At 37.0% G+C, this 27,448-nt stretch overlaps 3 protein-coding genes across 4 annotated transcripts; 2 read left to right on the top strand and 1 right to left on the bottom strand.

Moving 5' to 3' along the window:
- Nucleotides 1-30: 30 nt before the first annotated feature.
- On the bottom strand, nucleotides 31-9,101 carry LOC135631010 (agamous-like MADS-box protein AGL65). The gene is made up of 12 exons (XM_065138370.1): nucleotides 8,933-9,101; nucleotides 8,505-8,831; nucleotides 6,809-6,868; nucleotides 6,692-6,710; nucleotides 6,495-6,559; nucleotides 6,397-6,412; nucleotides 6,236-6,297; nucleotides 3,772-3,868; nucleotides 2,870-2,914; nucleotides 2,623-2,750; nucleotides 1,484-1,841; nucleotides 31-718 (listed from the first exon to the last, which is right to left on the bottom strand). The coding sequence occupies exons 2-12, from the start codon at nucleotides 8,687-8,689 to the stop codon at nucleotides 707-709; spliced, it is 1,047 nt and encodes a 348-aa protein (XP_064994442.1). The 5' UTR covers nucleotides 8,690-8,831; nucleotides 8,933-9,101; the 3' UTR covers nucleotides 31-706.
- Nucleotides 9,102-13,235: 4,134 nt separating this feature from the next.
- LOC103978943 (protein DEHYDRATION-INDUCED 19 homolog 2) lies at nucleotides 13,236-18,104 on the top strand. The gene is made up of 5 exons (XM_009394917.3): nucleotides 13,236-13,470; nucleotides 13,570-13,718; nucleotides 15,230-15,307; nucleotides 15,505-15,773; nucleotides 17,700-18,104. Exons 1-5 carry the CDS (start codon nucleotides 13,398-13,400, stop codon nucleotides 17,797-17,799), a joined length of 669 nt encoding a protein of 222 aa, XP_009393192.1. The 5' UTR covers nucleotides 13,236-13,397; the 3' UTR covers nucleotides 17,800-18,104.
- A 590-nt stretch (nucleotides 18,105-18,694) lies between these two features.
- Nucleotides 18,695-27,062, top strand: LOC103979550 (calmodulin-binding protein 60 A). Of its 2 annotated transcripts, none has more exons than XM_009395724.3 (10): nucleotides 18,695-18,828; nucleotides 18,915-18,981; nucleotides 19,758-19,810; nucleotides 20,528-21,009; nucleotides 22,420-22,580; nucleotides 22,670-22,888; nucleotides 24,404-24,563; nucleotides 24,636-24,790; nucleotides 26,192-26,297; nucleotides 26,385-27,062. In XM_009395724.3, the coding sequence occupies exons 1-10, from the start codon at nucleotides 18,731-18,733 to the stop codon at nucleotides 26,711-26,713; spliced, it is 1,830 nt and encodes a 609-aa protein (XP_009393999.2). In that variant the 5' UTR covers nucleotides 18,695-18,730; the 3' UTR covers nucleotides 26,714-27,062. The 2 variants fall into 2 exon arrangements, with proteins under 2 accessions (XP_009393999.2, XP_064994462.1); XM_065138390.1 differs by having other exon boundaries at nucleotides 20,552-21,009.
- The last annotated feature ends 386 nt before the right edge of the window (nucleotides 27,063-27,448 follow it).

Consider the following 27,448-nt stretch of genomic DNA (forward strand, 5'->3'; position numbering starts at 1 on the left):
GAAAACAGAAAAGTCGCGCACAACGGTCGCATTCGAACACGCCCACCAACGTTCGAATGATCCGGACGGTCCGCTTCTGTGCACTTTCAACTGACACCGTCGGATGGCTCCCAATAATCGTATTTCAAACACCGACGGCCGGATGGCAACCGAGCCGTCAACGATCGGAGAGACGATCCTGACCCCACAATATCCTAACGTTAACCGGGTGCACAACCCGGAGCTGGAGTACATCAATTGGACGGTCAAGATTGCACGTCATTCCGACGATGCAAATGCACGAAATTTAAAGGGATCATCAAACAATATACTTCGCTAAGAGAGTCCTCCTTTACAGTTCCATATAGAAGAGAAGCAGCAGTGCATGTACAGTAGTTACAATTATCATTTACAAGAGGAAAACCTCCTCCTGATGTATACAAAACAACCTGAACAAAATGGTCAGCTGAGGAGCATCAACAAATATGAATTCACAAAGAGAAAGAAAAAAAAGAAAAGAAAATATCCTTTTTCCTATCTCACGTTATATAACAATCACAATGTACAGTTCCATCAATCGGGTGTTAATAAGATTGTAAGAAGGAGATTAAGTCAGCAAGTACCAGCACGTCCTGCCATCTATCACTTGAAAAAGGATTTCCAAGGATGAAGTCCTGGGGATGCTCTCTTCCATCAGGAAGGGTGGGCAGATGATCCAGTTCTTCGTCTAGTTGGGTTGCTGCAAAATTAGGTTGAAAATGAGCACTGACAGGTAGAAGTTCATCAAAACCAGGGATAACATAAAATATTTCTAAGACTTCTATTTTGTATTTCTTTCAGTGTAGTCATAGGCAAAGCACAATAGCAACAGTAAGTACATTTGACCATCAAAAGCTTTGAGATTGTTAAAAAATAAATACCAGCTACAGTTCAGCAAGTAAAATTCAGCCATTAAAAGATAAGATATTACCAACTGCAATTTTGTAAAACAAAAAGGAAAATGATAGTTAGAAGATAAGTTGGTTTAGTAATTTTTTCAGCATTATTTGAAATTTGGAAATTGAAGGAGGATTATGCATACAAAGGTAAAATCCTACAACTGCAGAATGTGTTCTAAATATTATAAATTGGAATTGAGGACTGATAAAAGAGATTTCCTGTATTCATCACATGTCTCTGTCTTGTGGATGACACGATAAGAATATTCACAATTTGCTTTGACAACATGAAATATCTTAATCCTAATTGGAAATGTTCTATCTCCCAAGTTTAATCCTAATCCAGGCACCAACATTCGCAAAGGGATAGTGCAGGGCACACATCTGTGGTTATGGTGCAGAAAAGCTCCCCCCATCTCTTTGAGAGTGTTGAGACATGGGGTTGAGACAAAACCTTCAGACATGAATATAACCTCCTAAATCTTGTTTCAGTGTCTCTGTTGCAATTATAATGAATAATGAACCAATTATGTGATTGTAAAAGTAAAAATTCTTCGGAAACTTACTTGGGTATATGATTGCTCATCGTATATTGCAACACCACAAGTCCCAGATGTGGAAGCCCAATTCTGGAAGCTAGCATCATATCCAGACCTGGGTGTCTCAAACTGATTCACCTGATAATCTATTGTACTTTCCTGTAAACTATTTTCGGCATCAGGCTTGAATGTTCTATCACTGAGCAAATTCTGACCATAGGACTGGTACGGGTATTGTCCTCCTAGCTGAAGCCTCAAACATGCATTTGGGCTAAACTCATGCAAGGAATCCTCCTGAACTGGCTCATTTGCATCTGTTTGTTTTCCTGTGCTGAAGTAAGCAGGATAATTTTGAAGAGATGTGTCTGTGGAGCAGCCAACATCTCTGAAAAACCAAAAAATAGCATATCAATCATTATACAAGGAGGTTGGACAACATTGAATTTTCTTTAATCAATTGAAACTGGAAGGTCATGGATGATGATCATGTCATGATGATACATGTGCTTTGGTGACCATCTTAAATGGCTGGCAGTTTAACATATCATGTCCTTGTCAATATTTTTCCCTTGAATCAAGCAAGAGTAACAATCAGAAACTACAATACAATTGCTTCCCAAAATTATATTAATTAAAAAGTCAAAAAATCACAAAAATTGCAGTAAAATTAGTGGATACCTATTTAAAGCACCTTGGCTGACAATTAAAAAAGTCCAAGATCAAAATGAAAGAAAAATAAAAAGTTTAGATTGGCTTAAGAAATCATTCCAGCCCATCATTTTATATTCAAAAAGAGTCTAACCCGTATGCATCCCATACACATCAGGTAAAATACATTTCCAACGTTACGTTTAAGCTTAAGCAAAATGACCAATTTCCATTCTTTAATAAATGGGTCAGTTGAGATGCTAGAGGCCCTATGATGTTTAAGCTATGATGCTACTGGCCCTATGATGTTTGAATAAATGGGTCATTCTCCATCATTTTGTTTAAGCTAAAGCAAAAAAAAACCAATCAGTGTGATATAACTATATACCCCTAAACTACAACTGAGCAAATAAAGAATGTCATAGATAATAGGAGAGTACAAATAATTATATCTTAAAAATTATTACATCTACTCACTAAATGAAGAATGATGCAAGGCAATTGGATTGCCTTCTCACCTCTGAGGTATCAAATTAGCATCTTGTGGAAGCATCAATTGCTGACCATCATTGTTATGAAGCCATTGCAATGGTGAGGCTCCTTGCGCACAGCCTAATCCCGAGGACAAATGCATGTCATTTTGGAACTACAGAAGTGGCAAATTTTTATCATCTTGTTGTGATTGATCAATGAACATGCAACGTTTCCTTGCATAGGGAAGTGATTGGCTGAAAGAAAGCACAAGATCACTAAAAGCTTCTTTACCTGGCCACTGCATTCTAAAGAAATAAGTTGCTTTCCATAGTTTTCCTGTCAAGACAAAGAAAATGAAGCAGTTTCAAGTGGGAAAAACTAAAGTAGATAATGACAATAATTCACAAACTACATTGTAAACAGCAGATAATGGTTCCATTGACGTAAAGTAGTTTACATTTTATGAGGTTCATATACGAAAACTGTGTTGAGAATCTTGAGATATTATCTCAAGTTCTCAACTGAATAATTGCTAAACATAGTGATGCTATCTGAACTGTTATTTTATTTTCTTCTTTCTTTTGGGGTTAAGAGGGGGAAGGATATAGTAATGGAATATTTTAAGACCAAAGAATTTATCATGAGATAGAAAATCTAAAATTTTCACAGATAACTACAAATATTTAATATTAGAACACCTCAATTTTCTCCTATCAGGAAAATAATAAGATGATCCTGTTGTATACGAGCTTAGTTTTTGGACCACAATGTGGGTCTCTTTTTTAAGTTGCTGAGCTAGTAGACTACTTAGGTTGCAATGAAGTCCATCTTTATGCTCCTGATTTCCCTGCCTGCTAGTCATAGCAGACTCAAAAAAGGATTCTGCATAGGGTGGTGTCATAACAAAGATGCAAAGGAGCTCATGATATCCCCCAAGTTAGGAGTGTTTTTGATGAGAAAGAGATATGAATGAGAGAGATTCTTATGTATAAGATAGCGTAATTGCTCCATATCAACATGGCTATGTTATTGCATTCAACAATAAAGATGAGCTAAAATGATGCAACGTTTTATCAGCAATATCCATATAAACTAATGCAAACTATTTACATGGAAAAGAATAAAATCTACAGTAGAATGGCCAATTTATTAGGCATGGTTCATGAATCTACTATTTTAAAATAGTATGTTACCTTATGCGCCTGAATACGGCTAAGAGATTCCTTGAGAGACTGTTCCATAGCCCTAATATGGTCTATGTTATTAATCTTATCTGGATCGGTCCAATAACTGAAAAGAAAATGCAAAAATGTTAAAAATTTAAGGAATAACACTCATGATTTGGATTTACTGGTAACTCCTACTTATTATAGTCTTCCAGCAGCATTCAGCATTATATTACTCGATGAATGATCAGAAAAATTAGGTGTGCATTAACTCCAGTATGTAGTTGGACAATATGTTACATATATATTGGACTGTAGAATAGCAGCTAGCATAAGTGGCAACTGTCTCATTTGCATGAACAGACAAAAGTCCTATCAGTAAATAGATCTGGAGGAGACTACGTCCTGCAGGTGCTTTTCTAAGTTCATATGTCTCTGGTAGCATCTATTGACCAGCAATCATAAGACACATAGTTTGATCTTAAAGAGACCTTCTATACTTGTCAAGGGCTAGAGCAATTATAAAATATATACCCATGTTCCTGCTATTGCATCTGCTTTATATTCTAATATCTAAGGTACCATGTTTCTGCTTTTGCATCTGTTTCTTATTCTAATACCCAATCTTTTATCTTACCCACCAGTGTGTACGAAAAACAACAGGATACCATTAAACCAACATTTGAGTTGAGTTATGGAATATTGTTCTCAAGTAAGCTCCATTAAGGTTTAAGGTTGATGTCCTAAACCAACTACCTACTGCATCACAACTTACATGCTCTTGGAGACAGGATAAATGTGGAATCACCAATGTGAACTGCAAGATTACCAAGAATGTATCACACTTTTGTTCATAAAAGACTAATATATTCTATGACATATATGGCAATGTCATTATAATGATCACAAAAGGCATTTATTAACTTTTCATATAGCCTTTTTGTAATGGCTTTCTTTTCCTTCTAATTAGTTCCAAGACAAATATAAGTATTCTCATAATCTCATCATGAGGCCTCAATCAACACTTAATAAGCCTATATTCTCAAATGCTTCTCCATATCTATATTCTCAATACTACTGCTAATATTCCTTTTATATTTTTAACTTTTTACAAACATATCTTCACTGGTTTTATGATGTATAGATCTCCATGCCTTCATATATTCCTCATTTATCTTCTTTCCTAGGACCCTCTCAAGTGCCACTAAGTAGATAAACAAGAATACACCAGTATTCAACATTTTGAAGGCATGGCATACTAACACATTTTTCTTTTCTGTCTCTCTCTACTTTGTTAGCTGGATGAAGTTAAGACTTACCCATCGGATCTTTGACAACTAATTGCCAGCAAAATTTTGTTGTTGTTCATCTGCTAAGTGTCCCATTATGACCTTAAATCTGGTTGTTGTATTAGTTTGTCATCCATAACTCAAAGCATTTACATAAAGTCATCAAAATACGTCCTTCTTGATATTCACAATAAGTTCATCTAAAATATGTATGTGATAAATGGTCACCATCAGTAGGAACTAGGAAGTATGCTGTTGATCACCATGATTATTCTTTAAACTTTTTAACACCATATAAATGCATTTGTTGCGACATTGAAATACCTAATCACCAAGATTCTTGCATCTTGTAACAAAAATGATTCATACTAATAAAACATGACCAATGAAACAAGAGATTATTTGAGTGGTACATCTAGACCTCAATTGTGAGTCTGTCAGCACTCCTCAAGTCTAGATTTTCATCATGGCTACTTAATAGGCATCTATAATGGTTTATTCAACTGTTTTATGTTAAGATTCCAAGGCAGAGGACAATATGAGTCTCATAAGCTTTGTGTCCTTCCTCTTCTTTAAATGCTATGCTAAAACAGGGCAAATGAAGCCACAGCAGTTGCATAATCATAAACCGCAACATAAAGTCCCGAACTGCAACTGTTTCTTGTTTATTTGTAGACCTCTCAATTTGCCTTAGAACTTCATCAACAATCTTGTCTTTGTTGATATGGATGGCATATCTGATAGGGAAGACTAGCGGGTAGAGTTAACTAATAGGAAGATCAAGATGTACAACATAAATACCAAAAATACTTTACAGAAAAGGAACATGACAAGAACAAACGAGGCATCCAAGAGAAGCCCAAATGTCTTTTAGGGCAGGCTATTTGTGGTTAATTTGATTTTTCCTTGTTATTGAAAGATAATATAAATCTGAAGCCAAGCATGCCGTTCTTTATTGGTGAATATTTCTTTCCTGATCAAGCTATCTTTCCAAGGGTTTTATCTATGTTCCATTGACAGGCAAAGTAACCTGCTAGAGTTCCTTTTGATGGCTACTTACATAACTAAAAGAACTAGAAGTTACTGCTATGAGATTCACAGTATAGTGTTAAAAAAGGAGGGGAAAATACTTCACATAAAATGATTCAAGTAATATGGAGTGAAAATAAGAAGATAATAGAAAGCCAAAGCAAGCAGAGAACCTTAGTCTTTTTTGCACATCTAATATTTGACCATGCAATGACCTCAAGTGATTAGTGAGCTCCTGCATAGGAGTTTTAATAAAGATCAGGAATGTCAAAGAAAGCTACAATTATCCTAATTGAAGATGATGATGCAGGGAGAAATATCATATGAAAAGTACCTCAACTGTTTGAGTACTGCAAGAAAAACAAACAAATACCATTAGGGATTTCAAGCATTTTTCATGAAAAATGATAATTACACAAATGATACTAGTACCTTGAACCCAGGAACTCTTGGATATTAACATCATGGTCCAGCTTCTTGAATGTCTTTCTAAGAGCCTAGAAAAAAAGGACATTAGTTTTGCAAAGTACATCGTAATGACCCTCAGTTCCTTGAATGTGACATTCTTTAGCAAAGATGGAATAATCATACTGATATACTGATTAGTGAAGAATGGTGAACACACTTACTTCAAGGCTCTCCAATTTTCTGTTACAATTAGAAAAAAGAAAGGTGCTCACCAGAGAGGCCTGTGATTTGAATGTAAGGAAGAAACAGCTATTAAAGCCATGAGATTTTCAGCTTACCTTTTTGCCCTTTCCTGTGGAGATACTTGAGCAAACCTTGCAACAACCTCCTCAATGTTGCTATTAGACAAAAACAAACTATTGGAGTAAAAGTTCTTGTTCAAATATAATACTTCAACAAAAACTAAAACATTAGTGGCAGAGGGTACCATAACCAAGAAAAATCAAAGCCAGTTTCATTAACCACCATGATTATGGATTGAGCTAAGTGTCAATGGAACAAGAGTCCAAATATGAAATCTCCTTATTCTAGAGTTTCATAAGTCAAACAACTTATAATGCTTGTTGCTGATTCACCCCAGGTAAAATTAAGAACAAAGAAATAAAAGACCAGGAAACATCAGTAGGAACTCTCTTTTTGCTGATAATCCATCCAAATCACATACCTGAAGTCCAGATCCATAATGAAAGTGTAACAGTAATGATATTGCTTAGTATAATATTATCTGTAGCCCTTGAATGGACATTGATGGGTCTTAGCACCAAAAACTAAATGATGGCCAAGGTTTCACCAGTGTGCACATTATTTTTCAATTCAATAACTGAATAAATATCTAGGACAAGGCTTGACCATTGTATACTGTTGATTTAGCTCCTAAATGTATTAAATACAAACTGCTTAATTGGCATCACCAAGAAAACTCAGCATGGACACTCTTAGAGAAAAAGGGACCAAACATTATATATATATATATATATATATATACAATATTATCTAAGCCACCTAAGAACAACTTGATTATCGATTCCGATCATGAACAAGCTCAAATTGGAGCATAACTTTCAGCACCTAACTAAAATGATTTGGGCAGGGCATTTTTTAAAACACCATAAATGATGAAAACACACTTTTTTCTGCAAACAAAATATTTTCATTTAACATTTAGGAAACAAACTACAATAACTTGGATAAATGGTCAAGCAAAGACAATTGGTATAAGAATCTAAACTATCTCAACCTCTTTTGTCTCATTGATTTATTCATGTGAGATACATATGCTTGTTCATAGAAGTAAGACAATTTGAGTGGCATCATTGATGGAGGTAAAAGTTCTCTTGTTCAATCAGGTGAGAAAGATGGAAGAACTCTGAAAAAAAATAACAACACGACAGCTTGGAATAGAAATTTAATGGAAACTAGCAGATCCTGTGAGAGAAAACAAGTTTGGTTGCTGTTGAAGCCCAAAACAATGTCTATTTTGTCTCATGGAATATTTGGTTTTCAACAATCAAGTAACAATGCGATCATCGACATGTACTCGGACATAGAAGAGGAAGTGAGAATATGGGAGGTCTATTAAATATTTGCAACAAACGATCACCCTTAAATATAACACCAAGATAGATCTGCCCATCTATCTCCTTTATCATTGTATATCGTTCTTTTTCCATCTCATAAGAAGACTAGATATGATGTGCATCCTCTCTCCAAACTAATAGCAATGCTTAGCAAAGTTTCTGTGGTAGATTATTTTTCCCTTTTTTTCCAAGAAAAAGCTCAAGTTGACCTCATTCCGATGTTTGTGATAGGTCATCTACAGAACTAAAAGACAATTCTCACAAAATGCACCCGTTTGTCACAGATCAAGCAATAATAACGAAGAAGGGAACATGATGATCAAATCTGAATCCGAAGAGCTTTGCCAAATGATTCAAAAGAAAAAACGCTCGAGGATGACCAAAAAGTTGTTGGTACCTGCGGTCCCCAACACATATTGTAGGCTTCCCATTAGGTGCGAACATGAGAAGGACAAGATCGATGTCACACAATATCGACAGCTCCTTCGCCTTCTTCAGTATTCCCGCTTTCCTCTTGGAATAAGTGACCTGCCGACTGCTGCTATTCTCCAATCTCTTTATCTTCAGTTTCACCCTCCCCATCGAATCCCTTGTCGGCTTCCCCTTCCCAACCCTCCCTCCCTCCCTCTCTGTCTCACCCTCACGAAACCTTGTAAAGATGCGACCTTGGGCTTCAAAAGCTTCGAATACACCAAAAAGGAGGCGAAAAACTTGAGTCTCCGCGCTGCAACCAGAGATCGCAGTCACAGAACAACCAGAATCAAAATCTTTAGGGCTATTCCGGCAGCGAATACCAAAAAAGACAACGTTTCGGCGAATTCGCACCCCCTATCCCCAAGAAGCGATCTTTGGGGCTATTAATGCAGGTCATCCGAGGATCCAATCCAAGGGGAAAGAGGAAGCGGAAAGCCAGGGGATATCAATTTGCAGGAGAGAGAGAGAGAGAGAGAGAGAGATGAAAGAGCGGGAGGGAAGGGTCAGCGAGTCCGTCCAACCAAAGCTGCTTCCCTAAGAAATCTCTGAGGTTGGTTAGTTAGCCGAACCGGAACGAAACGGTCCGGTTTTCTGCGCTCCGGCTTTTCGCGGCTCCCGTCTGATTCAAATGTCAAACGTCTCCACGATTTTTAAAGTATTCAGACATATATCACTTCTTTCTTTTTAACTTAAATTTACTTAATTTTCCTACTACTTGATGCATGTGTTTGAATGTTCGATGACATGTTATTATTTAGACTTTACAAGTATCATAAATCATATTAAATAGAGCCCATCTTCCACTTCAATCTCTACAGTGGATCTTAATTTTTAAAGCCTCCAAATATGATATTTTTATATAAAATTAATATTTTTAATATTTTCCTATATGGGAAGTTTTTAATGTCTTATAAAATCTAAGATACACAAAATAATGATAAGACAAGCAGGAAAATATATCCCTCAATTATCAAATACTAATAATTGTAAAAGGATAATATATGTATGTATGTATAGAACTAGTGAATCAGCCTAATAGAAAACCATTGATAGTGACCACAGAAGCATGCTTGTGGGGTGAAAAGCGAGTGATCACTGACGGTGCTGGTTCTCATGTTCTTTAGGGGACAAATGTCTATGTATGTCCTCACCACCATGATTAAGACGCCATTTTTGTTACTGATGCTGTCGTTATATTGTAGGGAACTTTTGACAGGTAACAGGGCCATCAACATGCCAAATATCTTTATTGACAAGTTAAGCTTGTCAATAAGAATATAATCATCGTTTCAAGCATCTGACACATCAACAACATTATCAATCACATTAGTGATTGTTATGTAAGATCGATTGTATTAATGATAGTTATAATGAATCAAATTGTCGATCGTTGTGTCCAATTGATCATGGTCGTAACATTTTCTACTTGCATCGCATGTGTTATGGAAAGATGTCATTAACATCTTGATTAACCCCATATAGTCTAAATTCATATACGTAAAATTATTCAAGATATAATCAAGATAAAAACATGGAGTCTCGAGATGTCACTTTTATGAAGATTGAGATCAAAAGATGTTTTTCGATCCGATCCTTTCGAGTCTCAAGTTAATAAACTGAAATATGTGTGTATGATCGCATATGGTAAAACATGATTTTCGTTTTTTCACTATAAACTTTTATATATGATTGTAACGAGAGAAAATATTCTATAAAATATGTTATAGAGAGATAATCCTCAATCGTCTCTAATAATCTCTCCTTGCCATTTTTTCCATATGAGTGATAAGGGTGAAATAGCTTGCAACCTCCTACATTGGACCCTTATTAACATAGATGGTCAAATGAGGGATAACTTTTCTCTTTTTCCTCGAGCATAGATGTCATGCAAATGACACATGTCAGATGGTGAATTGTTGACGATATCTCCTCTCCCCCCCCCCTCACTCCCCAAAATCATTTGTCCCTTCCAAAAGTATTCTTTAAGGGTTTTTGTAAGATGGACCTGAAGTGTGACATCTGGTTCATCCGACACATTCAGCTTACGGTTCTTTGATTGGTTCTCCGACTCATGGGGTGAATGCCAATGGGGATTGGGTCCTTGCATCGAGCTAATACTAATAGGGGATAGAGATGTCTGACTTGACCTATGCCTTGAAGCACTAACCTCCGAGGGTTGGTGACACCTCCATGCATCGAGTGAGCACCAATGAGGGTGAGGACACCCGACCTCCATGAGTCAAGCAAATCACCGACGGGGGTCGAGGACGCTTGACATATGCCTTTAATCAACAACCTCCGAGAGTTGAGGATACCCGACCTCTATGCATTAGGCGACGGAGGTTAGGGGAAGCTTGGCTTGTGCCTTTCAATCGACAATCTCTAAGGGTCGGGGGCACCCAACGTCCACTTATCGGGCAAATCATCGATGAGGGTTGAGGGTGCCTGACCCGTGTCTTGAATTAACGACCTTCGAGAATCACCTTCGAGGGTCGAGGATGCCCAACCTATACCTTAAATCGACAACCTCTAAGAGTCGATCTACGAGGGTCGAGGACACTCGACCTCTACTTATTGAGTGAGCTCCAATGAGGCTTAAGGATGCCCAACATCTGCACATTAGGTGAACGCTGACAAGGTCGATGGTACTTAACTTCCATGCGTTGGGCAAATCACCAATAAGGGGCAAGGATGCCCGATTTGAGCTTGACATATACCTTGAATCGATAACCTGGGTGAGCACTTCGCCTTGTGCTCCCATCATAGTGTGTTTATTCTCATGCAAACGATTTTTTTCTTGACTCACATGCCTCGAGTATATTTTGTTTTGTGCCTCCCGTCATGACGGATTTTCCTCATGTGGGTTGAGTTTTCTTAACTCATGGGCCTCAAGAATATTTTATCTTATACCTCTTGTCATAGTAGGTTTTTTCTCACACGAGTCAGATTTTTTCGACTCATGTGCTTCGAGCACATTTTGCTTTGTGTCTCGTTATGGTAGATTTTATCTCATGTGGTTGGATTTTTTCGACTTATATATCTCAAGTATATTTTGTCTTGTGCCTCCCATCACGATAGGTTTTTCTTATGCAGGTTAAGTTTTCCCGACTTGTGCCTCGGGTATATTTTATCTTGTATCTTTCGTCATGATAGCTTTTTATTACGCTTTCCAAGGTGACCTTTGCACATTGATCACTTTTACATTTTTCGAGATGCCCATTCATTAATTAGTATTTCTTTGGATTCTACCCGAAGGGATATTTGTCTTAAATATAAGAGAAGAGATATTGCTCCTCTCCCTATGAATCTCTCTTACTACAAAGTCCTATATAGTCACGTAAGCTAGGTTGTACCTGTATCATATAGGCTAAGTCAAACTTGATTGTAAGGGTTAGGTCGTACATAGTCACAAGAGCTAAGTGATACTTGACTATATGGGTTGGATCGTGCATAACCATAACGGTTGGGTTGCTCCGATCTGACTGATCAACCCGATTTAGGTTAGATCCCAATTAGATTTTTTCTATTAAATTAGATTTTAATATTTTAAATTATTAGAGAGTAACTCAAATCTATAAATTAAATAATTTAAATTTATATTTTTAAATTTAAAACTAATTAAATCATAAAAATTACACATAATTATTGAATATATAGTTAAATGAATTAGAATTATTATATTAATCTAAAAATAAGAATTTTAATAAAATCATTATAAGTCAAATAATCATTCTAATATCATAAATCAATAATTATTATTTATTAATATAAAAATTTAAAATTAAAATATTTATGCATCATAAAATTATAACAATCCTAAATTCTAAACATTTTTTAAAAGATAAATAATAATTTAAATTTAAATTTATTTTATTTTTACATATAAAAATATAATATTTATCTTGAATCTTTGTCTACATGGGCAATCCAGTAAAAAATAATTTTTATTTTTTATTTTTAATCTAAAAAATAAGGCAAAGAACACGTATTAAACGATGAACGATTGATCATATCCTCGTTGTCAGCACTGAGTTCTGGTGATCCACTTTGATGAGTCATCTCCACATCCGTCTTCTTTCAGTCTCGACGCTTTGGTGGCACTCACACAGTAACCGACTTGGGAGACAACGCATCATTCGCGAACACAGCCAGAAAAGCGGGTAAATACGGATACGTAGATGTCAGTTTGCATGCTCGAACTCCTCCACCAGTGTAGATGCCAATCTATGAGTTCATACGGATACGTAGAATCTACGGGTACACACGTAAGTTTGACCGGTGGACAAATACACAACAGCTGCACCCGTATTCCACGTGCACTATGGTGAGCTTCCACGTGCGTTCATCCCGGGAAGCGGGCCACATGAGTCATCCATCGCACGTGGCTTCTTCTCAGCCGCAACACTCGCACGTGCTTCATTCCAGATCCCATCGCGTCCGTACAGCAAACGGCTCGACTCGAATAACTCCACGGATCCGCTCCGGTGATGCAAATCAGCGAATCCCCTTTACATATCGTCTCGGTTTGACACGTGGTACCGAATCGACCTTCCATTGGTGGCATTGTGGACCCGTGCGGCCCATCACTCTCCCTTTGTCGTCTTCTCTGTTGCTGCTTCCGACCGAAGCAATTGCGGTGCTCTTTCGCCACCTCCTTTTCTACCCCTGGCGCACAACGCGGTTTCCTTTGCCTCTCTTCTCTCGCCAAGGCTCTTTAATTTTCCACCAGAGGCCGCTCGCCGCCAACTCCTCTTCTTCAGCTCCTCTTCTTTATTAGGGTTTCCCTTTACGGCCGGATTCGAAACGGGAAGAAGCCATGGAGATGGACTCATGGGATCGGTTGTCCTCCGCCTCGAAGCGCCACGAGTCGATTCTTCGATCCCGATACGGTTAGTACTGGAGGATGTTGCTGTTCCTTCATTGTTTTGGTTAGTGTTAGCGGACCGGTTCTAATTGTTTCCTTATTACCCCTTTTTCCTGGATGTTAGATATGTACCTTGGATTGGAGGACACCGACGGAGGAGAAGATGACTCTCGAGCGGAGTTTCCGTGCCCGTTTTGCTTCGAGGACTTCGATCTGGTGGGATTGTGCTGTCATCTTGATGATGAGCACCCAGTGGAAGTGAAGACTGAGATAGTATGTCAATTCTGGTCCTTGGGATGCATTTGAAAGGGTTTTGGTCTGCTGTGTCACTCTGTTTGTTTTCTTTTGACTGTTGGATCAAAAATGGGATTTTGATGGGATTCTTCCAAGAAAAAAACGTCGTTTTTTTTGGCCTTTTGGTACCCTGTTGTACGTTGCTTGTGAGTTGCCTTCCTGTGTTACGAGTGCGACTCTGTATTTTCTTCTGATGGTATCAGCCCCTTGTGATGCTTGTTTGTTACTTTATTTGACCTTACTGAAATAGGAAGCCTTTTTCTTAAACGTTTTCTTCGTTTTTGATATCAATTCTTGTGTTTGATTTTTGCAAAAGGTTTTGGGTTTTGGTGGCTTCCCCAAGTCCTATTCTATGATGCTACAACCATTCCTTTCATCCAGTTATTTTTTTTAGTATTTAAAATGATTTTTGTATAATTTTCATCTCTCATATAGTCGTGGTTTAAATTGATATTTTAGTCATTCAGAAGCGAGAGATTTATAGTTGTTTTGTTCCCATGGACTTTTATGTCTCTGCAGTCTGAATTGCATATCTATACCTCTTGAATTATACTTAATCAGAAATTCAGTATGTTTAGATTCTTCTTGTGGTTGTTCAGTTAGCATGAAAATGGTGGCTTCGAAAGAGTGATGGAACTAGGATTTCATCCCTGGATTGTACCAATGTATTATCCTTAGATATGTCCCTAACCACATCGTAGAGCTCAAGGAAAAAATCAAAAGAAATCTTTAGCTATTACATCCCAAGATTTGGGCATGTTGTTGTCATGGTCCAGCTTGATTCTCTCACCAAGTCCAATACGCTATGATATCATTTATCATAATTCTTATCGGATATTTGATCCATTAACTTTGAGCCACTTATAAAAAATGCTTAAGCCAAAGTTAATGATAATATACTTATCTGACCTTAAAATCCAATTTAACCCAATTAAAGTCTTTTTTTTCAGTGTGGACCTAAATTGTACAAGCTCCAATGAATGATAGATATTTGGAGAGAAAACCTGGTTATTTGAGGTTGTCAAATGCTAGTTATAATGGAATCCATCTTGAGAAAATAGTAGATTTGCAGCCCTATTGTTTTACACCCAACTGTTGCTTGTCTCAATAGGTCTGTTTCCAGGCCCTAGGCAGTTTTTTTTACTGATTTTGATCTTCAACTTGAATATGTTGCATATATTCTTTAATCATATTGTTATATTTATCACTTTAGTAGCCATATAAAACAGTAAGTAGTGTCTTGTGTTGTATAAATATTTGCTTGAGCAGGATCCACTTTTATGTGAACTAACCTTTTGAGTGACTTGTCTTGTTGTTGTGACCAAAATAACTTTCCTTTGCCCCAAAGTTTGCCTTTAGTGGATGTATTATTGACTTACCATTATTCATTTGAATTTAGCAAAAAATCTCACATTTATATTATCTGTGTGTTTAATTCGTTATATGTCGGTGATGTTTCTTGTCCTGACATTAGCTTCTTTTTTTTTCAGGTATGCCCTATATGTGCGGCCAGAGTTGCAATGGACATAGTTGGCCACATAACAGTGCAGCATGGAAATTTCTTTAAGATATCCTTTTTTGAATCCCATTATCTGTTTCTATCGAGTCTGATGCTCCTATTGATTTTTTTCCTATAGTTATTGAATAATTAAATCTTTCTTTTCAAGCAGAAGATTTTCTCAACGAGTTATTACTCAGTTCCTATTGTGCAAATGCCATGTTCTATATTGAGTTGCTCAGACAAGTTTCTTAACCAAGAGCTCACATGCAGCATGAAAGGAGACTTTCCAAAGGTTCATCAAGATCTCATTCAACACTTTCGTTCCTGAGAAAGGAATTGCAGGATGCCAATCTTCGATTTTCCTGTGGAGGCTCATCAGACACGCTTGCTTCCTCCAATGCTGCACCTGATCCTTTACTGTCATCGTTCATTTTCAGTTTGCCTGAAGTGGAACCTTCAAAAGATGTACAAGCTGTAATCTCTGATGAAGAAAGCACAGTGGATGAAATTTCAGATGATAAGGTGGAAAATAGGTATGAAATACTGGCATTTTGTGTTGAATTATATTCTTCTTTTTTCCACTCCTATTGTTATAATGATTGCATCAACTTATTGCATGAGATCTGTACATATATTATAAAGAAGTGGGTTATATGGGCTTCCTACTGTTTGCATATTGATCACTTGTTAAAACAGAAGTAAATTTATGATAATTTAGATTGATATTTAATGTGGGTTTCACAAATCTATATATAGAAGGATAGTTTTACTGATAGACGAACTGACTTGTCTCTCTATAAGTTGCTTTGAGTTATCCGAATGTGGGCCATACAAATTTGACAAACCTACTCAGAGTTTTCGTATATGATATTCCTATTTCACTATGGATATTGTCATTCACTTGACATCCAATTACATCACTGTTTGTACTTATATCATACTTTTGCATTGTACCTGTTAGCCACTTGTAGTGCGAACCCTGTTCTGAAGGGTAAGACATTACCCTATTTCGAAGTGAGCCATGAAGCTGATGATAACCAGTCACTGGTGAAATTAATTGAACCATCAACATGTAGGGATCTTGACAGTTATAAGCATCACTTCTGGACCAAAGGGTAATCAAATTTCATAATGAGAAACGGTTAACTAGCCCAAATTCAAATTATTTAGAGTAACTTGTGATAAATGCAGTAAACACTGTGGTGAAAATGCACAAGAATTAAGATCGTTTTACTGCATTTTGTTTCTTAAATTTGGCAACACGAATAACAACAGAGAGGGCTGTCGGTAAAGCGAACACTAGAATTTGATGAAACGATGTTTAAAGCAAATGATAGCTTGGTGTGAAGGTGAGAAACAAGTACTGTCATCCTTGAGCAAGCCCATATTGAACCTCCAATTCCTTCAACCATGAACCTAAAAACACTCACAATGCTAGGCCTGACTTCTGGGCTTCGCTTCTTGGCCCAATATCAATTTGAAGTTCGGCTGTGTCTTTATCTATCCTGTAAACCTGGCAGCCATGGCATACTTAGCCACTTTACAAAATTAATCTGGAACCATGTAAAGTATCAAGTTCCTGGGATTTAACATTCATTGTTTTTACTTTGGGCAAGCATACTCGATCTTTTTGCTACCAGTTCTTTTAGGTTGTGCACAGAATTGCTAATCATTCACACGGTAGAGTTGCTATTTGCAATATTGATTAGAAATATGTTTCATTGTCTAATTTTTCATTACAAGATCCACTGGAATGTTATATATTTTCTATCTCCTTTAAAAAAAATCCAATAATTCAGTTGCTTTTTTCTCTTGCTAATTTGACTTTTGGTTGAATTTCATACTTCATCTGTTGTAATTATTGTTCATTCTTTACATGGTTACCAAATTAAAGTCTACTTAGAAAAACTTGATTCTTTTTTCTGGTTATGTATGACATATGTCATTGTTCATTAGATATAAATGGCCATCTATGTATCCATTGTGACCTTTTAGTAGGAACTAATAATCGTGACAGGAGAAAAAAAAAATCATTCCAATGATCCTCGATATGAAACACTGCTAGGAAATTAATTCTGCTGTCTGTAAATCAGCGAACAGGACTACTGTCCCACTGTTATGGTGTGTTTAAGATTAATACCTGTCATTTGAATAAAACACGCATGAATAATGGTTATTGAGCTTCAACATATTAGCATTTATGTCAATTGAAACCATTGCCTCTTGAGTTTTGATGGTGAATGGGAGGGTTGTAATGACTTCAAATTTTGACTGCCAAAAGGATTTCGCCTTCCGTTCTCTATGCCAAAAGGGCTGTAATGACTTCAAATTTATTGTCTTTTACAAAGCATGGCATCAGTTGCATCGTCGCTGCTATCTTGTTATTCTCATTCAGACCTTTTTGTCTCTTATTTTAGATCTCATTTTGATTGCCTAACGTTCCTGAGCCTGCTTTCCAGTGCCGAACCAACTCTATCTTACCAAGATGAGGAGAGAGCTCGGAGGAGCGAGTTTGTGCGGGAGCTTGTGCTGTCCACGATAATTGACGACAACTTGTAGTGGAGTCAACCAAGTGGTGGCAGCAGCTGCGGCTATGGCAATGCCTGATCTCACTCGGCTAGTTGCCACCTTGGGCATCAGAATTGCCCACATCTCTGGCAGAGGGGGAGGTGATCTTATAGAGTTATAGTTGTATTGCAAGAAGACGAGTGCTTGGAATCTGTGATACAGCACTGTAGTGTATAGGTCATAGCTATGTATAATTCAAGTGCAAGCATCTCTTTCAAAAGGAAACAATAAAATGTTAGCTGAAAGAAGTCAGGACACGTCTTTTGGAATCTCAAGATTCTGCTCATTTTCTAGTCTCTTGCAGCTTTAGAAAATTAATCTATTGATGATGATTTTTGATCCATTTTATTAGTTTGAGGATTTAAAATTTTTGATTTTTTTTAGATCCAAAACATTAGTTTAGTGTTGAAATATCATATCCCGAACATAATTATCGAAGGATAGAAGCCTAACACAGAACGGAGGGCTCACCCTTGGAACATTGCGGGGTGACGTCAGTCGCCCTTTCTCCACTATCATAGCGTCTTCCGTAGGCGATTGGCCACAACGGCAAGACCAACAGAGGCTGACGCCCCTCCGGGGGGAGTACTATTCTCGTATGTCGGCCAAAGCCAGCAGGCACAAAGGAAGCGTTGCCCATTCATCACAAATTGTGGGCCCGATAAGCGATCGTGTCATACCCGGTGACCTGGCAACCGATGGGTCGATCTTATTCCTGTTTGGTCGCTCGATCAAGTTAAGCTGTGATAGTTGTTAATTGGAGTCTCCGTGTAGGCGTTACATGAGATTATATATATATATTATAAGACCAGAGCGAAGACTTAAATGGATGATGTGAAGTTTCCATGGTTGTTTCCCTCCGAGGTTCTATATAAAAGCCGAGCGATCCGCCGCTCGTCGACATTCCCTCTTGCGAGCTCTCATGGCGACCAAGAAGCGGCCTCTGCTTGCCCCGGGGGAGGAGGAGCGGGAGGGCGGGGAGGGATCTCGGACAATAAAGCGATGGCGGCCCCTAATCCTGTAAGCGGGCAACACAAGGTTTCGTTTTCGACCCGAGGCTTTTCTTCTTCTTCTTCTTATCTTTTGCGTCTTCTTTTTGGTTCCAGAGAGGTCATGGGCGAGCAGCACATGAAGCGTTTCTTGACGAGACTGGAGTCGGTTGTTCGCAGAGCGGTAAAGGGCTTGTCTTGATCTGAGTCTATGTAGGATTACTAGAAATGAGAAAAGTTCGCATTTGATCTCGTCGTGGAGGGTTTAACATCTGATCCTTTGTGTTTTTGTTGTTGTTTTAATCTTTCTTTTGGAGGTATAAGTTAAAATCGTTTTCATTATCGCCTTTGATTTTGATTTCTTTTTTCTCCTACTCTTACATAGTTGTCATGATTTATCGCACATAGTCGTCTTTCTTACACGCCCAATTCGCAAAGTCTTTTGGAAGGTTGAGGAGGTAATCTATTTTGTCTGTGACGAAATATTTAACCAATAGTTTGTTTCCTGGAGATTAACAAAACTAGTGGCGGATTTGCTTCTTCCATCGACAATTTCTTTTCTTGGGTGTAAAGTGTACAGTATGGATATTGGTATTTGGGCTTCCAATCTTTCTACCAAATGTAGGCAATCTTCTTTAAAACCCACCTGCAATCATACTCAGTGAGAAAGCCTTAGATGACGTATTTTTGTTGGCATTACTTGGACGGTTTGACCATCCCTGGGATAATTTTTAGTAAATTATATTATTATGTTAAGTTGTTGGTTACTTGTCCCATAATTAATGCTTTGTCTTAAATAGGACCAAAGAGCATAATAGCTGGTAGTAAGAAAATTTTAGCTTATTTCTCTGGAGATACACATCGGTTGCAATTAACTTGTACTTTTGTTAAGCATGTTGTGTCTATCATCATAGTTACACTATAATTGGCTTCTCATAATTTGTCATTCTGCATGAATAGGTGCAAGATGAAATAAGGAAGTCGCTTGTTAATTGGTCACTGCCAGTTCCCAGGTAAATTTTTTTGTCTTAATTTTGTATTCAGTGTTCTGCATCCAAAGTACCTTGCAATAGTTCTTTTATGTGTTCCTCATGGGCTTGGATGTATAGAACAACTCGATTTTTGTCATTACTTGCGAAGCATGACCAGTTCAAAAATGCTTGTCATGTTTGTATTGTGGCTATGTTGCTCTTTGTGCCTGTTATATACTTTACAACAATTGCTGAATACACTTAAATATATTAGGACATCTGTATATTCCATTCTTATTTATATTAATTCGTGGTACATATAGAACAATAATATCATCTATATAAGTCCTCAACACATGTTGAACACAACATATGTATGTATTTTAGTCATTTGGCCTACAATATTTTCTAATTTTTTGGGTATGCATTTAAAGTACTTTAAGAAATTATTGTTGTTTATATGAATAATTGTTCTGCTTTGAGATACATATATGACACTCGTATGTTTTAACCATACAAAATTTATCCTAGACACAAAATTGTCTTTTTCCATGTTATGTCATGTCCTACTTTTTCCATATCTTGTCATGTTTCCCTGTCCATAATAACTTGTAGTGTTTGGTGCTTAAACATAGGCAAGTATACTGTTAGAACTTTATTAACTTGACATATATCATCTTACATGAGCATTTCAGTAATTTATCTGTTGCATTTAGTAGCATTTGAGTGTCTGATGTCTGCATGTTATAAATGGGCCAGTAAAAGATATTGTCATTTGCTCAGTTCGGATGCTGAGTTATACCAGCTGCAATTCCAGAATGGCTTGCCTGAGAATTTTTACACATTAAAGCCAATAATGACAAAGGACCAAAATCTTGTCCAGATATCAATAATTGATACTACCACAGGAAAAAGGGTCACTTCTGGTCGCTGGTCTTCAGTGATGGTTGAGGTTCTTGCTCTCCATGGTGATTTTTATTGTGATGGACAAAAAAGATGGACTAAAGATGAATTCAACAATCATATTGTTGTTGCAAGAGAGGGTAAAGGACCACTGCTTATGGGAAAACTGGTTATTCAGCTGACCAATGGTGTTGGTTATCTTGATAATGTCTCTTTTAGTGATAACTCCATTTGGACTAGAAGTCAGAAGTTTAGGCTAGCTGTGAGACTTTATAAAGCTGAAGGAGCTCAAGAAGGAATAAGTGAACCTCTCCGGGTAAAGGATCGTCGTGGACAGTGTAAGTCCACATTTTGTTAACCTTTTTCACTTCTTTAATTATCGCTTGACTATTATGGAGACAAGTGCATGTGATTTTGCAATTAAACTAGAAACTTGTAGATACCAAAATGCACCATAAAGAAGGAAGCATTATGTTAATTGAACTTGATTTAAGACACCAGAGATCAACATAAATCATTATGAGAATGCTATCTAAGGTAATTTTTGTTGCGTTCTTAGTAGCAAAATCTAGTTTCTCAAGTATTCATGGAAAATTGAATTAGACTGAGCAAACAGCCTTACTTCTTGCAAGACTGCAGTTTATCGAAACTAGCATGTATAATATATTACTTACATTGATTCTTGCTGAAATTGCTATGCTTTCTTAAGAATGTGGTTGTAGGTCTCTAATTATAACAATCTTATCAAAAGATGTACTAGGAACATCCAAAACCCACAGAAGAAAGCCATTCAGAAAAGATCATCAAGCAACCCATGAGAGAAAAAAAGAAAAATTAAGGCTGATTGCTGCAAGAAGAAGAGGGTAGATGGAGTTTAACATGCCTTACTGCAAGAAGAAGGTGATAAAGTCAGGAGCATCAAGATTAAAACATCATCTATATGCTTGCATTAATGAACAGGAATTCATGGTTGAAAATATGTAAACTGATAGTCATATACAGAAGAACTCCCCAAGGAACTTAATGATGTTTTTAAAATGATATTCAACTTTGGTCTCCAGACCATGGGCATTCTGTTCAGTTTTACATTTTATTGTTAAGGTCTCATCAATATTTGTATTTTTTTATTCTTTACCTGGAATAAGTTATATAAATCTATGCTAAGAAAAGAATGATTTATCAAGTAAATGCCTTTACTTCTGAAGTGTTTTCTTATAAACATTGTGTGAAAAATATTTTCTTGTTGCAAAATAGTGTGATCATAGAGCATATACACCTGTATACTTGAATAACTTAAGAAAAGGGGAGCTTTTTAGTGCATCGTGGTATGAGTTTAAACTTTTGACAATCATTGTTATAGGAGCTCATTCAGGTAGCTAGGAGGGCCTTCAAGTTTCTTGCAAAGATATATTGCATATCAGGGGTTTAAAAAAAATATCAGTTGATGTTTGCAGCGTATTGTAGAGTTGACGTTCTTTATAAGGATTTATAGTTTGTCAACCCTTGAAATTTGTAACTAGAATACAGAATTTGAGGTTTGCATAATCATCATTCACACTAACATGATTGGAACCTGCAGCCTTCAAAGAATGTTATCCATAAATAGGCTGAATTTCTATTTTATTAATAATCTTAGGTGACAATTTTGAAGGGATAATGCAGCAAATTATGTGTCTCATCATGGTAACATACATTGATCAAAGTAAGCAAGGGTTTATATTACAGTGTTTTATTGTCTTCAATTTCAGTGAACGAGAAGCATCATCCTCCATCATTGACTGATGAAGTCTGGTACCTGGAGAAAATACGGAAAGATGGTCCTTTTCACAAAAGACTTGTGAATGCTGGAATACATTGTGTGAAACAATTTTTACAAGCCCTTTCTATGGATCATGATAATCTGCGCAAAGTAACAAATACCTGCCAGTTCTTTTTTACCTGAGAAGTTCAATTACAAGATCATTTATTAATATATTTTTTTCTCTTGTCAAACTTCAGTTACTTGGCAATGGAGAGTCAAGCAAGAAAGGAATTGCAAAAAGGACATGGGAAGCAATTGTTGCAAATGCTAGGGAATGTCCACCAGGCAAAGAGCTTTATTCTTATAATGTTGTTGGACAGAGTGTCACTCTCATTTTCAACTCGGTGTATGAGCTTCTTGGGGCAAAACTGGATGGCCATTATCACACTATCAGTAACTTCAGTGCACCTCAGAAGGTTCATATTAGAATTCAGGATATATCTCCAGATATTCATTGATGATTATTGTTGCTAATGCTAGTTTTTTCTTATTCTGCATTTGCATGTTCATAATTCAATATATCTTATAACTTGGTTTAAGAAGATTGTGGTGGACCTTTTTAAAGCACAGGTAATAAGGTAAGATGATCCCTGCTGTAGGTTAGACCTGTCAAATTGTCAGGGTGGTCCAGGGTTTGGGTCAAGCTTCAAACACAATGGCCAGATAGAATGATCTTGCTAGCACAATGTCTTGATCAACTACTGAGGGCAGGTGGCTGCTCCATTCTTTCTTTTTATTGATAAAACACTTGTTGGGTGAAATTATGCATGCAGTTTCTTGGGAGAAAACTGAAGTAGCTGCTTTGTCATTCCCAAAGTTTAATTTCTTCGTCTCTCTTTTCCTTTATAATCGTATGGTTCCAAGTCCTTTCTGTTTGCTTCACAGAATGTTCTGTCACCTCTCCTCTACCTCTACCAAACCTTCTTTTGCCCTTTCTTCTGCATCTATCAGTAGAATTCCTCCAGCTTTTGATGGTATTGCTCTCGTCCTAGCTCCTGGGTTTTGGTGGGAATGTGGATTGATTTATCCGCAATAGGGGACCATAGAGAGTGAATAGGGTTAGTTAGCTTTACAATTAAAACAATTGATGGCAGTCAGATAAGAGGTAAATTTACAGCGACAATTGTTCTCGTGCATATCTAGCATTATTCTAGTTCTTTTGTGAAAGGGTTTCAGGAAGTGTTTATGTGCTCCAAGAACAACAATATTAAATTGCTATTTGGTAAAAGATTAAATGTCAAAACAGCTTGCTTATATTACTCTTTTTGAAAGAAAACAACAACCACAAGTTTGAGCACAAACAGGTCTCACAGAGTCCATTCCTAGAACGAGTTACTATAAACAATGTAAAGTGAATATTGGTTGTTGCTTCAATAACCTTTAGTAATTGATACCTGTTCAAACGTCACACCTTCAAGCATGTTCTTTGTTTTTGGTTGGATGACTTCCAAAGGTTGAAATTTTGAGGGACTTTACCGAATCTGAATTAACTCGTGCTCTGAATAGTTTCCTTCTGGCTGATGGCATGTTGTGGCATCAGTTGACTTAGTATTCTTGCATTTAGGATGAATTTTCTCTTAAGCTGGTCTAGGTAGTTAATTTCCAAGTAGGAAAGCAGCAAGTTCAATGAGCATAAGCCAGAAAGGCAGAAACCATGCTGTAATTCTTTCCTTCAAGTTTTGTGGTTACACTTGTATTACATGAAAGCGAGTACTTCATATTGAGCATTACCAAAGAAAGTTCTTGCATAACTATTAGCTTATTCTAATTTGTTCAAAAAGATATAAAGTGAAATCTTATGCAATTTGTAACATAAGTTTTCTCTTAAGATAGTTATTTTGTCACAGGTATAAAGTTGATGACCGGGGTTTATCTATTTCATGGTACCATTGTGGTAAGATGTCATGAGCCAATGTCCTTTTGGTTTGCAGGCTTTAGTAGAGATCTGGAAAGGACTTGCTTTTGAAGATACGAAAAGCTTTAACTCGGATCACATGATGGTTGACAACATTCCTGTTCCCCTCTCTCAAGAATATGATCACTTAGTTACAGTATCAAGCTCACTTGGCTCACGTGTTCCACGTCTTTCAGGTACCTAACCATTGTCTCTCAAAAAAGTTTCATGCTTTGATCTTCTTTTGATATTTTTGTAATTTTGAACAGATGATGCATTTGGACAAGTGGGTTTACTTAATGAACCTTTTGCACCATATGGTGAGATTACAAATCATTTACCTCAACTGGTAGATACTTTTTCTAAATATGGTGTTCATCCTTTAAAGAAATCTACATGCTCTCAGGAAACAGAAAATTCCTGTGTAAGTGATACTTTCCTTTGTACTTCTATTTTTGTTTGTAGCACTTCATGGCTTGGACACATTTTGATCATGTAAAATATCATGGGAGTCATTTATTTCAGGCATTAAGTTAAAATTCTGAGAACTGAACTTGTACTTGTGGGGATCACAGAACATGATGGTGGAGGTGTTAAGGTGCTGCATCCAGCAACTAATGCCCACAAATTCTGGATTCCATATGTTGGTCTGTCATGATGCATCTCCTTGGGAAAACCAATTCATTAATTTGATGGGCCTATAACCATGTGATACAAAATGCTTAAGACCAAGTTAATGATAATAGACCCATCTATCCATATAAATCAATTCAATCCTTATTCTGCTACTCTCAAGCATTATGTTCCATTTATTGCAGAAGAAACTAGTCAAGGAAATTTACTTAGTGCGATATGATATGACATGAAGAAACATTTTCAGTCAAACCTGAGGCTTTAGTTGTTGGCCTATTATCTTAAATCTGTGGGGTGAAATGCATAAATTTCTCAGGAGAGGAAATCCTAAATTTTCCCACTCTAAAACATGTAACTGCATGACAATACAGGAGTAAGTTAGTTTATATATTAAAACAAATTAGCATCTATTTCCTTAATGCAGTAGGTCTGGTGTCTTGGTATGGGTTGTATCATTGGTCGTGTTTATGCCAGTAGAATTATTTTCCATCAGTGATTCAAGAAGTGCAGTATATTGAATGTCAAGCTTCTAGGTAGTAATGAACTGTTTTTTTTTTAATCTGTTATCTCTGAAGAGACAGTAACAAAGTGTTGAAAAGTGGCTGGTGCATAGTATGTTGCTGAGTGGGCTACTGAATGATTAGGATCCTCAGATGAGCTTATAAGTTGCATTGCTGTATATGACACAGGGTTACCAGCTAGTCTAAATTAGGCAATCAGTATTCTTAGTTCTATATTTTTCATCATCGAGTCTACATATGCTTCTTATCCCAGGAGGTCACGGTTTGCTTCTGTGTCCTTATCAAGTGTAGAGACAGGACCTCTTTACCTTGTAAATGCATACCTAGTTTTCAACAAACCAATATTGTGATAGAAAGATCCCTCCTTAGAATTGTGACTCAGCCATGTGTTCTAGTTATCTAGGTCTTGCATCTTGGTCATGCTTTGGTCTGGCTAGCACCTAGTCATAACCGAACAAAAGATTGCAGTTGAAAGATCTTACTCAACTTTGTGATTCTGCTTTGTATTATGCTCATGCTTCTTGTTTCTATTTTGGTATGGCGAAAATGAACCTTCTTGCAACTGAGGAAAACACCATACAGAAATATCCTCTTTTCTTTCCCCATACATCTATTATTTGCTTACAAAGAGTTGTACTTTGTGTTTTGAACTGCATTATTTTCTTCTGCAGCCTGTTTCAACTGAGATCATCAATTTGCTAGTTAACCACTCCACCATGTGCCCACCAACACCAAATGGTATACAGATTCCAGAGTCAAGCATACAGATGGAAAATGGTAACTGAATTTTGTAATGTGATGGAATAAAATTCATGTCCTTGATCTCCCATACTAATTCTAGTCTAGTGTTGAATTGCTTGACAGATGAACTAGTCACTCAAGTGGGCATCGAGCAGTTTTTTCATGATACTTCTGCTAAGCAGAGCATGCAATCATTTCAAGCCCCTGGTTCCTTCCAAGCTACCATGTTCAACTCAAGTGATAATGTCGATGAGCATACATTTCAGAATGAACCATGTACCAGTAGATTGGTGGAAAGAAGCCTGAGAGAGGATGAGATCGACAAATTTATTATGGAAACTTGGCAGCCTGATATAACTATGACACTTGTTGCAACATCGATTCGCAAGTGGGTTAAGCTGATTGCCGTGGTTCAAGTGTGGAATCTCTATCAGCAGGTTTCTCGCTGCTGAAAGAGCTGGAATTGTGCATCTGAGAATACTGAATGGTCAATGTATCTGACTCGGAGTGGTGACAGCTGAGAACCCACTGAGGCAACAAGGATGGGGCTAGTAGAGGATCCTTTGCCTGGCAAACCATTGTTTAAGGTCAAAATCAATCTGTAGAATCTGTAAACTAGAACAATTGTATGATAGATTGTGTGTGCCATTTGAATCATAGGGCTTGTATTGACCATCATTATATAGTGTTGGAAGACATTGTAAGTGGAACACAAATGTGATTATATATAATTGGTGTATAAGGTGATTGTTTTGGAAAACCTGAAATATTTGTAAATGTTTATTGTCCTTTTATGTATGACAGGTTTTCTTTGTCCCTGCCTGTGGCTTCTGTTCCTTGAGCAGTGGTTGACCTTGACATGTTTTGTGCCAAATCACCTGGATTTGAAGTCCAATAGTAATGGTCATTATGTAACAAGGATATGCATTATACCTCATTGTTCTCTGCAATTTGTGCTGTCCATTTTATTGGGAAGCCTTCTTAGCTAATCGATGTTCCGAGTTTATGATTGTAAGAAGTTTGATCACTTAATAGTTGCATGAGGCAGACACTATTGCATGTTCATTTCTTTCTTATTTGCAAGGCTAAAAAACCTATCACTAACCCAGTAGCATCTATACCGTGGCAATGTGGTTCTTGTTCCAACAAAATCATCTGAGGAATTCAACATAATCCAAGGATTCTGG

Source organism: Musa acuminata, chromosome BXJ1-3 (assembly GCF_036884655.1).
Source record: "Musa acuminata AAA Group cultivar baxijiao chromosome BXJ1-3, Cavendish_Baxijiao_AAA, whole genome shotgun sequence".
NCBI lineage: Eukaryota > Viridiplantae > Streptophyta > Magnoliopsida > Zingiberales > Musaceae > Musa > Musa acuminata.